The 19317-nt window shown below is 36.6% G+C and overlaps 1 protein-coding gene across 2 annotated transcripts in view; it reads left to right on the plus strand.

Annotated features, from left to right (window-relative positions):
* The window catches only part of uxs1 (UDP-glucuronate decarboxylase 1), a 76935-nt gene that overhangs the window by 50620 nt on the left and 6998 nt on the right, over positions 1–19317 (plus strand). For both annotated transcript variants that reach the window (XM_016486467.1, XM_016486466.1), the window contains 4 exons: positions 2353–2412; positions 7375–7496; positions 16235–16354; positions 16742–16785. In XM_016486467.1, coding sequence (XP_016341953.1) covers positions 2353–2412; positions 7375–7496; positions 16235–16354; positions 16742–16785 — 346 coding nt within the window. The remainder of the gene's footprint in view (positions 1–2352; positions 2413–7374; positions 7497–16234; positions 16355–16741; positions 16786–19317) is intronic.

A 19317-nucleotide genomic window follows, 5' to 3' on the forward strand; every position in this document is an offset into this window, starting at 1 on the left:
TGACGAAGTGGATATCGTCCTCTTTTGGAAGGCCAAACAAAGTAGTTTCGCTTTCACAACGAAACACACAGCGCCTTCACGACATGGCGGCGGCGGCAACAACAATACTACAGCGAGAATAAAAGTTACGCCTTCTTTCTTTTCGTGAACATTTGGGCGGCGTTATGCAAATCTTCCCACATCGTGACGTAGACATGTGGGGGCGTGTTAGAACGAGCCGTTTTAGGTAGGCGTGGTTGACTCCACTTTTATAAAGAATATCTCTTTGGATTTGAGACTTTAGTCTTTGCAACTTCACAGATCTTCTTTATGCACCAAGAGCTTGTAACACTCCAAAGAGAAAGGAAAAATTTAAATTGCATCATATGACCCTTTTAAGCAACCCAGGTTCACTGGAAATAGGTGACTCTGGCTAGTAGTGGCTACATATCTGCAAAACTGCAGATACATACATTTCACTACAGTTTCCAGCTGCAACTTTTGTTGCTTTTTACACAAATTATTACAGGGGCATATAATCAAATTTTAAAGACTTGTTTTTGCACAGTTACTTTCACAATACAATGTTATGACCTCAAAACACTTTTAATATTGCGTGTGACTTGAAAACTAACACTTTTTGATGTTTGCATCAATAACCAACTCCATATGTGTTGCTTTTCTGATGCAGTAAACTTGCTCAGTAACTCACCCAGTACAGCACTGCACTTGTGTTGCTTGAATACAAGTCTCAAGAAACACAAGTCACGTAAATGAACTCAAAGGCCTGTAGAAGCAAGTTAAAATGGATGGTTGCGTCAGCAAATGCATTTTTATCTCAAGTTAGTTTTTTTCTCACACTATCGGTTAGTGTAGGTGGTACGTTATTTTCAAATGCAAAAGAGCATTAACTTTTTAGTGCCACGCTCCTGATATTTCATTTCCAAACTGTTGTGTAGTGGTCGACCGATATATCGCCCGATATTTGGCGTTTTTTCAAATATCGACATTGGCCGATAAGTTTTTCCTGTTTGGCCGATGCTTTCAAGGCGGGACTTTTATTTTGACGGCGCTGAGAACGGCAGCGTCTGAGCACACAGTGCTCACATGCTCCCTCTTGTTCGCTGTCGTCGTTAATAGTTCTGTCTAATACGGATAGAAGTCTGTCTAATAATCAGATAGAACGGTTAAACAAAATAATTAAAATGTATACAAAAAAGTATTATAACGATTGCTTTTATATTATTAGTAATTGAAAAGCAAACATTATAATACTGTCTCGTTTGCTGTCAGCATTCAGCAAATACGCATTTACATCATTTGAACAAATCTTTGAAAGTCTATTAATGAACATTTAATTTCACAAACCTTGCAAACTTAGTCGAATCTAGTTGAGATCTTGTGAAGTGTGCATTTGTATTCTGCATGATCGCGTGTGCTCTGCATGACGGTCGGTCCATGCGAATTGAATGCGGACAGAAGGAGAGTTCAGCTTCACTGAGACGTGCTATCGACTAACTTCAAACTCGTGATTTCAAATTATGCTGCGCGTTATCCATTTGCCCACTGCCATATTCATGTCATTTTCACTGTGTACTGTATGTAAAATGACTGTTACCTTGTCTTTATTTGAAAAAAATATGATTCCCAAGGCACACAAATTTCCCAGATTACTTAGTGCCCTGTTGGTTACAATGTTGACTTTTTATTAAATAATTTATTTATTTGTGAAAAATACATTGTCATCTAAAGTATAAGTATGTTTATTTTACACATTTATTTTTAAATCCATTTTCAAATGATTTCAAATTCTTAAATAGTATTTAAAATAAATAAAATTATATCGGCTTTATATCGGCCAACCTGCTTTCCAAGATATCGGCATCGGCTGTCAAAAAACCAATATCGGTCGACCACTACTGTTGTGATATGTGCATTAACTGATGTAATAAAATGTTCTACACGTACGTGTGTGTGTGTGTGTGTGTCAGGGAAACATAAGCTTAAATCAAATCTCAATGCATCAGTGTGTAGATAATCATTTATATTGTACATCCTGTGCATGTCCTGTTGTAATAGTGACTATCTAAACATTTTTCCAGCCAGTCAAAACATTTAATGAAAATAATGAGATTTTAGCACTTACGCACAAACATTAAGCTGTGAAAGGTGGATTGTTGCACACATTTTTTCTTTGACTGATATCCTGATCACGATATCTTTGCTTCTTCCTTGTAGCCTTTTTCTGATTGATGTCTGGTTTAGGTTTTTCTGACTCATCCAATGGGAGTCACTTATTGATTGATGAGTCAGACTCTGTCTGGTTAGATACAATTTAACAACCGATTTGCTCATGTCTCTCTCTGTTCACAGGATTGGCCAAGCGAGTCGGAGCTCGTTTGCTCCTCGCCTCCACTTCAGAAGTGTATGGAGGTACGTGTACAAATGTCTCCATTTTAATGCTAGCAGTGATGCAAAGGGAGCACTAAATAATGAGTCATTTATCGGAGCGATAAACTAGCATTAATATTTATATCTCTCATAAGCACACTTACACTTAAATCGCTGTGCTCCTATTGGTACTTCCTTAGAAATCTGTTGTAGAAGTAGTTACGCTGCAGAACAGTTGACCCTACATTTCTGACAAATCTATCAATGTGCACCTGGTTTTTGAGATCAGAGACCTGTAGTCATGAAGTTTTAGCACTTTAGCTATATGTCTGTACCACATTTTGAGTTGAAATTAGGGTTGCAAAATTCCAGGATTTTTCAAGACTGGAAACTTTCCATGGGAATAAACTGGAAATTTGCAAAATTGCAGGAACTGGGGACTTAAATGTAGTTGAGAAAAAATCTTGCAGCATAATCTTGGTTAAAACAACCTGATTTAATGCAATTTCAGTTTAATTTCTACCCTACTTACTGCAGGGTTATTGAGGCCACACCCCCTACATGCACTGTGCTTTCCTCCATAACATGAACAGATCATTTCTTAAATCCTGCACAAAATATCAAAATGTCCATCCTTGGTAAGTATTCATGTAAATTACATGAATATTACAAAAAAAAAATGTAAACTTCCTTGTGCTGTGTGTAATATACTGTGCAACTAAATTAGGCTATACCATTGTAAAAACAAATACACTGACTGAACAAACCATAGACTGGAACAAACATTTAGGTGAGATAATAATAAAACAGAAGTCTAAAAATGACCCTCCCCCACACATAATCCCCTCTAGTCACCTAAACTGCGTTCACACTAGCAGCAACTTTGTCGCTGCTTGTCGCCAGAGGCTGGTGATGAGGTTAACTAGTGGGTGTTATCACTACTGGTTGCCTTGACAACGAATCAGGTTTCTTGCCGCTAAATACAAACATTTTGGAGGCAAAAGACTAAATATAATATAAATATTAATTAAATCCGTACATACAAACAAAAATTAATGAGAATCAGATCCTACTTTTTTTCCATTGTGTATGTTTATCTACGGCTGAGAGGAGAACGATCACAGCTCTGCCGTCTTCTTCCTATTGGCTGTCGCTTCCGAAAGTCGCTCTTCATTTGCATAAAGTTGAAGGATTCTGAACTTTGTTGCGTTGCTGGACACGCCCCATCCGTCGCCAACGGCCGCTGTCGCACATTGTCACCGGAAATCGCCAGCTCTCCATTGAAATGAATGGGAGTGTGTCGCTTTGTCGCTTGTAGTCTGAACGGGGCTTAAGAGGGGGATTCCCCTCCATTTTCTCTGAAGCCACACTTGCTGCATTTGAGCCGAAAGATTACATCTACGTTTTGATATTCTAAATATATTTGATCTATGGGATTCAAGTTTAACTATTAAATACCAAAAAGTGTTTATACAGTAGCTAGCTAGCCAGTAAAATCAAGATATTAAAAATCTAAGCGAGTTAGCACTATTTCATTGACAATTTATGAGGTATAATCTAGCTCAAGCTGTGATGCTCTTCCAGTTTTCTGTTATCATACAGAGGTACAGTACTGGTCAAAAGTTTGGAAACATTACTATTTTAATGTTTTAAACATTGCAAATCTTTTGCTCATCAAGCCTTCATTTATTTGATCAAAAATACAGAACAAAACCGTAATATTGTGCAGTATTACTGGTATTACAATTTAAAATAATGGTTTTCTGTTTTAATATAATTTAAAATATAATGTTTTTCTCTTATGCAAAGCTGAATTTTGAACATCATTGCTCCAGTCTTCAGTGTCACATGATTCTTCAGAAATCATTCTAATATGCTTATTTATAATACATTTTGGAAACAGCTGTGCTGTTTACATTTTTTTTTTTATTACCTGGGATTCTTTTTTCAGGATTCTTTGATGAATAAAGAATTTTTTTTTTTTTTTTAACTGTTTATTTAAAATAGAAATCCTTTTTTAACAATACACTACCATTCAAAAGTTTGGGATCAGTGTCTTTTCTCTTTTCAACAAGGATGTGTTAAATTAATAAAAAGTAATCGTAAAGACTTATATTGTTAGAAAAGATTTCTATTTTGAATAAACACTGTTCACAAGTTTTCATTCATCAATAAATCAGATGAGACAGATGATGACAGATTCCCCCCCCCCAAAAATCCAAAAAATGTATTTTTTAAATTTGTATTAGTTTGCATGCATGTGAACCTATGATCAAACAAAATGTTTATATTTATGTTTGTATATGATCGTTTTATAAATTTCCACCAATTAATTCCCATAAATTCCTGGTAAGTTTCAAACTTGGAATATTTCCAAAATTCCCCAGATGAAGTTCGCATGGAAAGTTTCCGGAAATTTTCCGCCCCTTTGCAACCCTAGTTGAAATCAAAAGCTAGAAGGGAGAGGGAAGGAGTGCTTCAGTCAGTGTGAGTGTGCATGAGTCTGAAATCTGAAAAGATTTTGGTAGAGGTTGAACTTTATGACTGTTCTATGAAATTATAAAACACCTGATCCCAATTGTGAAGAATGGTGGTGGAAGTGATGTAGTGGAGGCTGCTTTGAGTTCATCTTGAATTACCACACAAATAATGTGGCCTAAAAGGAAATTAAATATTATGGCCAAGTTGTCCATGTCAAAACCTGTAGTTTATACAATTTGGAGGCAAACGGTAAAAGCAAGAATGCTTTTTCCAAGTCAGAAGTCTGAAGATGTCTTCCAGTGGAGAAATCGGCTCTTAAGGCTAAGGGAATGTCCAGACAATTGTGTTTAAGTTGTTTTTGATTTATTCTCAACAAGTCAAAGAAAGAAAAATTGAACAATTCACTTGCACATCTCTTAAATAAGCAATAATTACACTGCTGAGAGGTTGTGGCACCTGAAACGACTCAACAAAGCCTTTTTCTGGTTAATCCCACATCTCTTTGAGATGTTTAGATTTTTTTTTCTTTTTGACTGAAAACGAGCTTGCAATTGATCTTCTGCAGTTTGATGGTTGGATAATCGGCTCATTTGGGATTTGGGAATGAACACAGATCTCTGTCCATCAAGAGAGAAATGTAGCTTCCAAGTTACATGTGGTCAAGGTTTTGTTGTTTGTTTTTTAGGTTTATTCTTTTATTTGCTCTTCTCTTTAGTATCTTTAAGCTGGACAAATGGCATTCATTTCATGCAAGAAAGAAAAACTATTATCACTAGAAAATGACAGTTCCATCAATTCAGCTGTTGGGCCATTCATTGCCTTCAAACTTTGTAAGAGCTACTATTCTTCATGGTGGTTGCTTTAAAGGATTGTTTGTCTGAATGTGCATAAAAAAAATCAATCCTGCTTTCACCCTAACTTCTGCTCCAGCCGTCAAAATCTGCCTTTTTACGTTAATTGAATTGTTGTCACAAGTCAAAAGAGCTCTCACAAAACTATAGAGAACTAATTGTTTTGATACATTAGAAAGTGTATGGCTACAATAAGATTGCAATTGCAATATAACCAGAAGAAAGGAGGAAAAAATTAGTGGAAGAACATGGTCAAACAGGGAGGTGGACCAGTCTTGTTATAGAGGTAACTGCTGTTTCAAGAACTGGAAATCTTGACTGTATGAAAGACCTCGTTGATTCTTTATATTAGTATTAGCTTTTTGGAAGAAATTTTGATATCTTTGGTGCATAGACTTTATGATCATTTGACTTTCCAGCAGGCAACCATCCCAAAATATCCATCCAAATCTACTTAAGATTGGTGCAGGGATTGGTCATAGAATGTTCTTGAGTGGCCTGTTCAGTCTCATTAGAAATACTTGGAAGGATTTGAAGAAAGCAGTGGCAATATGACAGTCAAAGATTATCAGTGATCTAGAAGCTTTTCCAAGTTAGGAATGGACCAGGATTGCAATAGAGAGGTGACAGAAGCTTGAAAGCGCCTGGAGGTTATAAAGAATGAATGTGGCATTTGGGGGGGTTGTATAATTTTGACATGAATGTTTAGAGCAAATTAGATTTTTTTTTTTTTTTTTTTTCATAATTTTTCAACATTCTCAGAATCACTCAACGGTGTATTAATAAACTTTCTATACTAGTGCTGCTGCCTTGGTTTAATTGTTTTCATCAAAATTTATTCATGGCAGCAGAATGTCTTGTAGGTCAAGGGGGTTGAATAGTTGTGATTGCAACTGTACAGTTTTGATTTCAGGAGTCATCCATACAGTTTACAGAAATTAAATCTCTTCTACAGCTGCCTTTCATTTGTTCGGAATATGGTGTAGTTTGTCGACCTGGTGCATCTATTATATGCAAGTGCTTATTGTCATCTCTGATGTCCAACAGGAAATCACACAACCACAATTTCATGTGTGACTGGAATTTTGTTCTATCACTTATTCAGCCACACACAAGCACGTAATGAATGGAGTGCGGATGTGGAAGATCTCTCAGAAATAACAGCTGTGTACGGCAATCTAATCTGCTGTTTCACAGCAGTCGCCACATGCATTAGTCTCACATAATCTCAGTAATTTTGACAGTAGTGATTTTTAAAAACTAAAGCAGAGAGAAAGGTCTTAGGTCCTCTAGAATCACTTGTGCTATCTGTTATGTAAGTAGCGGTTTCTTTATTTTGTCAATGAATCATCAGCATGTTCGAACAAGTCACATGAAGTTTTAATGTCAGACCTAGATCAAATGTTTTGAAACTTTGTATGTCTTTATGATTTATTGCCAGAGTCTTTTAAATCATTTATCTATTCATAGTTCTGTGGCCATAGAAATGCACTGCGACTATTTATAAAAATGTCAATTTTTTTTTTTTTAATTTTGGTTGTATGGACAATGGCTGTCTGAACATTATATTGTAGTTCTCCCTCATTTTACAATTTAAAATGTTTGTGTTAAATGTGAACCATAGGAGGTTGTGTATTGTATATCTTGTTTGTGTGTTTGTGTCTTCAACTAGACCCAGAGGTGCACCCCCAGAATGAGGAATACTGGGGTCATGTGAACCCTATTGGCCCCCGGGCCTGTTATGATGAAGGGAAACGTGTTGCTGAGACGATGTGTTACGCCTACATGAAACAGGTATGAGTGAAATTAGATGGATTTCTGTATTAAATTTTTTTCATCCTGCTCTCGAGGTGTATTAACATAGAGAACTATAGAAATGTGCCTTCATATTCTTTTTCCAGTCTACTCAATATTCTTTGCTGTCACTTTCTTATCCAAGCAACATAACATAAAAGAATACGCACTGTCTGAGAGCCAATTATAATTGGAGAAAGAAGCTAATACATATAATGTAATGTAATATAATGTAAAGTCACAAACTGAACTTAGACCTCCAAAGCCATGGAGGACTTGAAATAATGATGCAAGAATCTCACATATTGTTTATACATCAAAGGGCTAAAATTTCTATGCTAGGAAGAGTGACAAATAATTTTATGGAAAAACAAGGCAGCTTGGCAACCTCACAACAGCGTGGATGGATGCACTGTTTGATGAGAAATTAAATGTGAAACTGAAATGGTGAGCCAAACCATTAGCAGCATTTTTAGATGGAAACAGTGGGTCTTATTCCCCAAGTATGCATTTGCACAAATTTGTGTGTGAAATCTGCATAAAGACATGTTTAACGAGCAAATCATGATTCACCAATTACTTTCATACTAAAATGTATTTTAAAAAAATAAATACTTTAGGTGGCTTTATAAATGTGTAAAGTTTGTTTTATACAGATTGGGATTAAGCTCCCTGGTACAGCGCAAGATCATTTCCAGAGGTTATCAGGGGTGTCCAAACTCGGTCCTGGAGGGCCGGTGTCCTGCAGAGTTTAGCTCCAACTTGCCTCAACACACCTGTGTAGCGTGGTCCAGACGCTACACCTGAATGGAAGTTTCTAGTATGCCTATAAGAGCTTGATTAGCTGGTTCAGGTGTGTTTGATTAGGGTTGGAGCTAAACTCTGCAGGACACTGGCCCTCCAGGACCGAGTTTGGACACCCCTGGGTTAGGTAATCAGAAGGTAGTTATTTTGAATATTTTGCTCTGTCATTAATGTACCAAATATTATGGCCTTTTGAGTGATGCACTTTTGTGATAAATAGATTTACGTCGTCAGTTAAAACCATATTGTATTTGATGCGAAATTAAAAACACAGTACCTAATTCTCACTTTTAGTGGCTAAATACAATTAGATGTAATGACAAAATAAAGTCTATTGGGTCACCTGTTAAGCACCTTGGTGTTACCTAAAGGTTGATAATCTTGGGCTGTGTTTGGTTGACACACAGGCAAGATCACAATGATCATCTGGCTCTCTGGTTCTTTGTGACATGTTAATTTCCTGACTGTGTCTTGTTGTTAAACACTGTGATGTAATTGATTGGCACCAGCCTTTGCTGCAGCTGATTTTATCTGTTTTTCTTCACTTGGTGTCAGTCTCAGATTTTCTTTATCATATTCATTGTTCCTTCAGTACATGCATTGTCGCTCTGTGTCACCACATGAGAAATTCTCCCTCACAAGTTTGATTTGAATATCATCAGTGACATGTGGCATCTGGCATGTCCTTTTAAAATTAAATTCAGTGACATTTGAGAAAGATAAAGGCTGTTTGACAATTATTTGAAGTAATAGTCTGTCTTATGTTTGTTCAGAAGATTATTTTTTCCCTGTTTACCACCTTTTATGCAGATTGAGGATAATATGCCAGTTTTTATTATTTTTGTTTTGCATAAAACACAGCCTTAAGGGATAGTCCACACAAAAATGAAAATTTGGTTATTCAGTTGGAGTCTAAATGTCAAAGTGTTTTTTTTTTTTCCATACAGTGAGAGTCGATGGTCACCAAAATGGTTTATCTATCAAAATTCTTCCAAATATCCTGTGTTGTTTTTTTCCGTAGAAGAAAGCAAGTCAGTTTTCATTTTTGGGTGAGTTATCCCTATAAAGCTAGGTGTATATTCATGTTTGATGAAAGCATGAGGTTGTAGTGATGAAAGGCTGTATTACCATTAGTTCAACTTTAGATTAGTAATGAAAATCATCAAATCCAGGACTTAGAAATGAACCGTTCTCTCTTCTGTCCAATGCCCTCCCCTTGCTTTATTGTTGTCTTGTTTCTTTTTTTCCTTTTCCTACACAAAGGGGCTCTCCTTTTCATATTTATCAGTCCACCCATCCTAATCTCTGCGTCTGAGACGTGATAATTGGGCTGGTGGAGGTGCTTTATCACTCCACTGCATTCATTTATACTCAATTAGATTTACTCTTCCATTCATGCACTTCCTTCCATCCATAGCAATTGACTTTCCTATTTATCTAATTTTGCTTTGCTTTCCGACTCTGGACAGACTCTGTTCTCTTCTGACCTCACATTATTACACCTTTGTGATTTGAAAGAGTTACATTTACAGATAAAGTCTCTACTTTTACAATGTCAAAAGCATACTTATTAAAGTTCTTGATATAGCCTACATAGTTTAAATTAATGAATAAATACATTTAAATATTGATCTGGATACTATGTGAATGCTCAGAGGACATGTAGTATGGGAGCGGTACTTATTTCTTATGCTATTTACTAGGGCTACACAATATTGAAGAAAAATATGATATGCCATAAAGTGTTAAATAATTTGAAATGCGATATGTAATATGGTAATGTGTATAAAATCAGTTTAAAGGGGTCATAATGACATGTTTTTTTTATTATTTTAATATGTTCCTTGAGGTTCACTTATAATGTTGAAAGTTTTTTGCACAAAAAAAAACAAATATGTGGAAAAATTATTATTTTCAAACCTCATTCTGACCCTCTGTTTTAAACGACCTGTTTTAAGGGGCGGGTCCTTCTCAGTAATCCGCCACTGTTATGATTGGCTAATATCATTGCATAGGAAACAGTATAAACGCCCCCTCGCTATTGCATGTGTGTTTCGACAACATGGAGAGAAAAAAAAAAGGTCATTTCCAGACGAAGCATTCACTTAGGGTTTGTGATGCAGCTGCAGTAAGATCTAGTACCGCTTCATCTTTTAACAAATGTTTCTTTGTGAACTCTTCATGACACTGTCCCTCGTTTACAATACAAAGCAAAGCGAATGTTCTTTCACTCTATTTGTCCTATTGACAGACTCAAGCGCATGGACTGTGTCAGAAAGCGAACGAGCGTAGCGCGATGATTAGTGACGAACACGGAAGTGCGACGGAGAGAGAACAAAACAAAATGCCAGTCACAAATTAGAAGTACAAAACGAGGATTTGTAAAGAAAAATGTCAGAGGATTTCGATATAAGCCAAGAGGAGACTGGTTTTCCTTTGCTAAAGCAAGGAAACTTTGCTTTCTTTGCTCCTGTAAACAAACGTTGGTTTTCGTGACACTCACACGTGCATGCGCTACGCCTGCGTCCTACATCTATCGTGAACACGTGTACAACAGTTAGCGGAAGTTACACAAAACTGTTTATATTGTTATAAATATGGATATTTATTTTACAAAAACGCATCCATTCACTACAGGAGGCCTTTATTCACCCCCTCCCCGGAGCCATGTGAGGCATGTTTTAATATGGATGGACAAAACGTTTTAATTTGTTGAACAAAAACACCCACCCATGTCATTATAAAGCTTGGAAGAGCCAGGACAATTTTTAATATAACTTCGATTGGATTCGTCTGAAAGAAGAACGTCATATACACCTAGGATGCCTTGAAGGTGAGTAAAACATGGGCTAATTTTCATTTTTGGGTGAACTAACCCTTTAAGTGACTGAACGCCAGTGGGTGGGTCCTATGGTGAGAAGATGACTATTTGTCGATGTCTTGCTCTGGAGGCAGTGTTTATGCAAATGTTTGTGCCCGGGTGATGTCATCTGGCACCTCAGATCCAAACAAGCTTGTGACGAGTTGGGCTGGGCCGAGAGCCGTGGGAACGGAGCAAAGCCGATGGAGTTTAATGATAATGAGCGACACCTGCGCCACTCACTGGTCTCGTGTCCCACGGAGGAGCTCCGGAAGGATAAAAGGAGGAGCGATGACAGTGGAAGACGAGAGAGGACCAGGCCTGGACCTTATTTGTGTTTTGTGTGCAGCAGTCATCCGTGAGGGGCTGCCGCTTTACTTTTGTGTTTGTTTATTTTGTTATTAAATGGTTTAAATGTTCGCCGGTTCCCGCCTCCTCCTTCCCGGGTTTCGGCACCAATGTAACAGTTCGTAGAACGGGAAGAAGGAGGCAGGAACCGGTGAACATTTAAACCATTTAATAACAAAATAAACAAACACGGCTCTCGGCCCCGCCCCACTCGTCACAAAGCCGTTTTTGGAGCTTGTTTAAATAAATGCTTTGTTCATAATGAGGAGGTCGTTTTAAGCTATGAAACTTGCAGGTTTTAATGGTACAAAGACCAATATGCCAAAAGATCAAGGCAAATTTGATTTCTCATGTCATGACCCCTTTAACCCCCCCAAAAAAATGCTGCAGCTCCAGCATTTTAAGAGCATGTATGCTACACTGCCACAACTCTGACAGCATTGTGTTTGCTCCACAATCTCACATATGATGAATGGACTAAATTCTAATTAACTCCTGTCTCATTTGTTTAGTTTTGGTGGTTATTACATTCTTGGAAGTCCACTTTGTAGATATTTCAAATTTAATCTCCATCCTCTTCTGGTTATTCATCAGTGTCCTTCACAATTATAATGCAGGTTGGTAAAAACACAGATGTGTCACCTTTGACCTCCGTGTCTCGTGATGTGCCTTTCTTCCAATTGACTTAATTAGCCCACTTCAATCCCCTCTGCGCTCTCCCCATCCCCTTACATCATCTGCTCTCATCGAGCAGTTTCTTTTAAGAACTTCCTTGATCTTTTGACCCTTATGGCTCTGGCTTTATCTTACTGTCACCTCAGTCATCAGGAGACTGTTTGCTCAGCCTGAATTACAGCTTTCTGGCATTGTTGAGACCCATCATTGCTCTGAAAATGCTTTCTCAGTCCCCTAATGGAAAGCATTGATTTAAGGCCTATTTCAGCCTATTTCACTGAAGACCGCTTTGCTTCATGTTTTTACACTGCAAACTGTTACAGTTTTGCTCAAGGCTATTTTGAAAGTGTCACTTTAGGTCGAAATGTGATTAGTTTCGCCACACATATTAATGAGATTTTGAATTTCTTTAACGTGAGTGGGTCTGTTCTTTTATATTTTCCTAATTTTTTGTTTTGCCTGTCTTTTTTTTTTTTACAAATGGGACAATTTAAGAGGGGTGCATAAACTCAGCCTGAGATCAGGAAATGACTTGAGCTTGAACTTGGTTTGTGGTTGTGTATGTGCACAGCCCACTTGTCTTACCGGTAGTAAAAATGGTAACACACAGCCTTGTCATCACAGCTAAAATGTGCCATGCTCACACACATAGTGTTTGTGTGATCACACAATAGGCTTGCAATCAGGCTAGTGCTTGTTAAAAAGGCTGCTTAAGTAGGCTGTCCTTGTTTTGTCCCCGTTATGTGTAGTCTGGCATTTTTGCAGCCCATCCTTCATTTATAATGCTATTCATGAGAGTTTTCATGTTTTTATTCAAGTCCACAGAGTTAATTATAGAACTACTGGACCTAAAAATCCAACTATCCCTGTTAAACTTCCAGGTTCTCTCTTACACTGTTTCAAGGCCAGTGTTTGATGCAGGCACAAGTACAGGTTTTACCTTTACACGGCCTGTCTTTAGAGATTTATGTAGCTCATATCATAATATGAAATATTTTCCAGTTATAAGCGGTATTATTTTCATGCCTCATATTAGAGCTGTTAATTCAGTTCAACGATAAATTATTTATAATAAACACGTCAACATTCATTAAAAAATATGAATTGTAAATTTTGATGTCATGGTCACTTAAAAGTTTTCTAACTACCTTCTTGTAGTTTGTGCACTGTGCACTGCTCAAGGGAACAGGGATAATATATAGATATAATTAGATATAAAAGATATACAATATTTTGTCCTGTCCCATTTTATTATGCAGAGATCATAAGTAAGCCATTCATATTTTAAATTCCCTGAAGAGTGTCATCACTGTGGTTCTGTGATGCAGAAGGGTCCATATTGGTCTTTTGGAAGCAGGTTTGGAAACATCATTATATTTGCAGTTCCATTGAATGGGGGATGATGTTTAAACAGAAATAAACAGCTTTAATTATTGACCTTTTCTTTACTTTGATTCTTCACTGTGATCTTTCTTTTGATTTTGATTTTATTTTTTAAATTGATGTGGCCATGTCTTCTGGCCTTCTCACCCAGTTTTGATTGGAATTACTAGGTTGGCAAGCTTGGAGCAATATGGAGAATAGTGATGTGTTGCTTCATGATGATGGAGTGGTTTAGAGCAGTTTTCAACCTTTTCTGACATAGAGATGTCCCATGAGACTCCCAACCACCTCTGGAACGCAATTAAATGAACATGACCGATTGACACCGTATCATTACTTTCATTATTAACATTAACATATACACTGAAGTGATAGTTCACCCAAAATCATTTACTCACACTCATGTTGTTCTAAACCTGTATGAATCTTTCCTCTGTGAAATGAAAAAGAAGATATTTTGAAGTCTAAATTAATTTAGTCTTATTTGTATTGTCTTCTTCTGGATTAAAAAGAGGCATGAGTCAGAGTAATTAGATGAGACTTGTCGTCCTCATGTACGTCAGTAGTTTCTTATAATAATTTTAGGCCTCTATTTATAGCCTCTTATAAACAGAATCAAATAAAAGTTAGTTTGCATGAGTTGGTCATAAGTCATAGTTCATTACCACGGCAACTGTTTACCTGTCCGGGTTTGAATGCGTTTCTTATGTATGACAAATATCTGTGCACATGACAGGTGGCAAAATCGCAAGAAAAGTTTGACGTGTACTTAAACGTCAACTTGCGTGTGTAATTACACATTATTTTAGGGTATTCTATTTGTTTGGATATTTATATAGGGTCTGTTGTCGTTTCTTTTGTAATATTTCCCCTTTAAACCGGTATAAAATGGCATAATTTATATAATTGCACGGTATATTATGGTATATAATTTCATGTTTTCCCTCATAACCAGTCTTTTCTGTTTTATTTTCCATCCAAATACTCCGTCACATTGCTTGTCTTCTGAGTGGACATTTGTTTTTAGCTTTTTAAAAATGATGTATTATTTTTAAAATGTAACATTACATATTAATATGAAAACCTTTATAAAAAATTTCAAGCAAAACATAAATGTGCAAAAAAAATGTAAACAATTAGTATTTTTTAGAATCCTATTCTGTCTGTTAAGTAACCATGGAAATTTCATTTTACCCAAGAAATTGTAAAAATGTGTTCTCATCTTTAGCCTGAAGAGAAGTGGTACAGTCATAGAAACTGCAACATATTATGAGTCCATATAAGTTTCCTCTTGCTCTGGTTTTTAATGCTTTATTTAACATCACCCCTCATATTGACTACATAAATGAGTCAGATACAAAAATAATTTTGTTGTGACGCCACAACTAGGGGATAACCTGATTTTAAAAATCTTGTAAATGTCATCTGCTTGTGTTGCCAGGTAATTGTTTTGCATGTAAACCAGTAAAAAGGGTTATTTCAATAAGCTGATTGTGGTAGTTATCAGTGTGCATGCAAATACCTTTAATGAATGTTAATACGCTTTCTGTCACTGCTCTATGGAAATTAAACGATGTCTTTTGATACTCCAAACTTCTTAAACTCTGTTAGAGAGAAAAGTCTTTTTTTTTTGATAATGCATTTTACACTGTAACAAAACAAAACAAAAAATTCATAGAAAAACCGATAATGTCCTAGCAGAAAATTACCTGTAGATTTTCCTTTAGGTTTAAGGACATTTCCTTCAACCCTAAAACACAACACAATACAATGGGTAATTCAAAATGTGGATAAAACCCCTGTGAAAAATTGATATGGAAAATTCCTTCATATAAAGATTTTTTTTTTTTTACAGACTTTTTTTTTGGGGATGCAGAAATAGTAGTCCAAGGACCTTAAGCTGTGTAACCTCTCGACTTCCAGGGTGTTGATGGGTAATGGTTAGTTATTACCAATACTGTTACAGAAATAGCTCTATTGTCAGCCCAAAGTAAGTTGTGAGATGAAATGCTAGAAATATAAAAGCACTGGCATTTGCATGATGTAAAAGCATGAAAGAGTTGCGTATCTTCCTCTGTGATGCTGACAGAGCTACAGGCCCTCCATCAATGACCAACACCTCTGAAATATATGTGGGCCACATGCTTTTTAATAAGAGAGTTTCTGCCATTTGGACAGGTGGGCCAAGGAAATTTGATGATTAATGTCACAATTGCTTGAAAATTAGATGTTGTCTGTCGCTGTGTTAATCACAAATGCCATCCATACTTAATGTGAGTGTGTTTACAGATCGGCCCACTTATATTTGTGTGCTACTGTCAATAAAGCAAAAGGGCAACCAGACCAAAATACTTCTGCATTCTGAAAATAATGCACATTTTCCAGTCCAATTGTTATGCTGCTACTATTTTTTTTTTTTTTAGGAACGAAATGAAGCATTTTTAGATCTGGCTTTAGACTACTAATGAAAATGTGAAGACATCGATATCAGGATCTCATGTATGAATTCAGTATTGTCAAAATCAGTGAAGCTCTAGTAATAGATTTTGAGCTTCAGCTGCATATAATCCTGAAACCCATGAACCTATGCTGCATGTTCACTGAATAATTAACACTTGCAGCAGAACTCATGGTGTTAATGAGGTTCGCATGTGTCTGTGTCTCACAGGAAGGAGTAGAGGTGAGAGTGGCTCGGATCTTCAACACCTTCGGGTCTCGCATGCACATGAATGATGGGAGAGTGGTCAGTAATTTCATTCTGCAGGCTTTACAGGGAGAGCCGCTGACGGTAAGACCCATTGACCTTGTTAAAATAATGAACCATATACAGTGTTGATTACACCTCCTAACTCTCAATTACTGCTTTGACTCAATTCAGCTTCACACAGACAAACAAATGGGGATTACTTCAATGTGTAGCCTTGTGAAATTAAAAAGTGGGGCATCCATACAGAATGCTGTCTTTTTTCTTACCTATCAAAAACTGTTTTTTTTTATTTTTATTATGTTAATCAGATGGGCTTGGAAATGACATTAATGAGTTTTGAATAAAATATATTTTTTCCTATGGCTGATTTTAAATGAACACAAATTATATTTTCACATTTTTTTGCATAATGTCATGTGCTCTGAATCTGATGTATGATTATGATTCTGTTTGTTTTACATTTTTCAGGTTTACGGTTCAGGTTCTCAGACAAGAGCTTTCCAGTATGTGAGGTAAGCACTGATAAAAAACTAAATACATCTGTGAGTGGGTTTTCATTTGTTTTGTATCTAGCACAAGAGGACACATGCAAAAGTAAATAGGTACTATGAAAATACAAAAACAACAAAATATGGGAGCATAATACTATAATTGGCTGATTTTTCCGTCATTTTGAACAGTGATAGTTCAAACTGTCCACAAGTGGATTGAATCAAAATGATCTGTGAAGGATGCTTTTAAAGTCAGCGCTCAAAACAAGGAAAAGAATACATTGGCTTGTTCTGAATAAATAGGCGATGTTACAAATTTGAGAAAAGAAAAACTATACTGCCATGAACAAAGATTTACATAACACATCCATCTGTACCTTTGTTCCCATTTCCATCTGTTTTCATGTCATCTCTAGTTTTCTGTGTTATTCCTTCTAATGTTATTGTGCAATTGTGAATGATAAATGTCAGAGAAAAAAGCCCATCTGGTCTCTTTAATGTCAAAAGAACAGCACAAATGAAATGCGTGAACAAACAAAAGTATTAACATAACAGTCCCATGTTTTGTCTCAATGAAATTAAACTTGGGGAAAAACAGACCTTGACACATTGCTTCATGGCGTTTTCAAGGACGGAGGTCGGCTTTTGATGGGATTACTAATGCTTTCTGGTAATTGCGTTGAAGGTATTTCAAAGGCAGAACTCTGTTTTTTGATTGTAAAGGCTGCAGAGTTGTGTACAGACTGATAATGTGGTGGTGCTTTGGTGGAAGTAAACTTATCAGTTATTAAAGGGGTCATATGATGTTGCTAAAAAGAACATTATTTTGTGTATTTGGTGTAATGAAATGTGTTTATGCGGTTTAAGGTTCAAAAAACATTATTTTCCACATACTGTACATTATTGTTTCTCCTCTATGCCCCGCCTTTCTGAAACGTGTAGATTTTTACAAAGCTCATATATATACATATATATATATATATACATGCATATAGATATACACACATTTATAGTTTTACATTTAAGTTTTAAATGTACAGAATTTCTAATTACGGTTTCATTTTGCTTTTTAAAGACTGTCTGGTTTATGCATCTATCAGTGCTCTAATGATGAGTAGGAAAAAATACTGCCAACTTAGCTTTTTGGGAAAGGGGCCACTTGCAAGCTGATTTGGGGGTGCCTTTCATTGAATCTGAGCTTAGTTAAGCCAAACCTGTCACAAGACTGATTACAATCTGAGGAAAAGAAAGGTCCAGTCTGTTGGTGAAATATATCATTTTGGCAGGGAGGTATGGCAGAGCAGTCTTGTAGCATCAAGCCTGTTTATGGAAGTTAGTGTTGCATGGCCTTCATCATTTGTGTCAGGAATTTTGTAAATGCCTCTTGGATCTGACCATCACATGTATTTCATCATTTGTCCACCTCCAGGGAACAGGATGGCAGAAATATTCTCTAAATATATTATAGCGCTGTTTGTAGGTGATATTTTGAGTATAATTTAATTAAGCCGGTTTTATCTAGAGGTATATGGCTGCTTTGGCTCCATCTTTAGAAGACCCAACACACTCCGGTGGGGTAAGAGATCAGAGCCATCGTGGCTTATTTGAAGTCTCAGTGTCTCAGTAGAACAAACATTCTCCTGGATGAGCAAAGATCACTTAATTAGGACTGTGTAATATAACACCCGGGATTGACCACAGAATTTTCTACAGACCACAGTCTTAAATGACAGACATCGACTGAGTGTCTGAAGGCTCTGCCCAGCTTTTAACCATCTGCTCATAAATGAACTACTGGCCACCCTACTGAAGGAAGTGTTTTTGGCATTGATAACACTGGGGAGTTCATTAAACTCATAATTCGGGTACATTCAAACGGCATAATTCAGAGGGAAATGTAGGGTGAGTTCATACTGTAACTCCACAGGTACAGTACATGGCTTTGCAACATTACCACTCAAAATAGGGTGCATTTGAAATTTAGAGGGAACTTTTCCTTTATACAGCCTTTTAATATGTATACATAGTACAGATGAGAGTGCAAGAAGCCAAGGCCAATCCTTTGAACATAAAGTATCTACCTTTTAAGAGGCATTTACAGTAACTATTAACCTCTTAACCTTTTTTTTTTTTTTAAATCAGGAATCTTGACACATTTTACATTTTAACAGGTGATGTGATTTAAGAGAATGCGGTTTTTTTTTTTTTTTTTTTTACCAGCAGATCAACAGCAATGTCAAGACTTCACAGGGAACACATACTACCCAGGGGCCTGTTTCATAAAACGTTTACCAAATGAGCCAGGTTTATTTCAGTTAGTCTGACTTATCGTCAGTTGATTTGGTTCAAAATTAGTCAGACTAATTGAAATAAGCCTGGCCTATTTGGTAAACTTGTTTTATGAAACAGGCCTTGAGGCGTCAGAAGACACTTAAGTTCATTTATGATTTGCTGTCTGTCTTAACCATAGACTGTATAAAAATATGGACGTAGTGTTCGTGACGTCACCCGTAGGTTTCTGACGAGCGTTTTTGAAGCTCACAGCATTGGTGG

The sequence above is a fragment of the Sinocyclocheilus anshuiensis genome, unplaced genomic scaffold, assembly GCF_001515605.1.
Source record: "Sinocyclocheilus anshuiensis isolate Anshui unplaced genomic scaffold, SAMN03320099.WGS_v1.1 scaffold9, whole genome shotgun sequence".
Lineage (NCBI taxonomy): Eukaryota > Metazoa > Chordata > Actinopteri > Cypriniformes > Cyprinidae > Sinocyclocheilus > Sinocyclocheilus anshuiensis.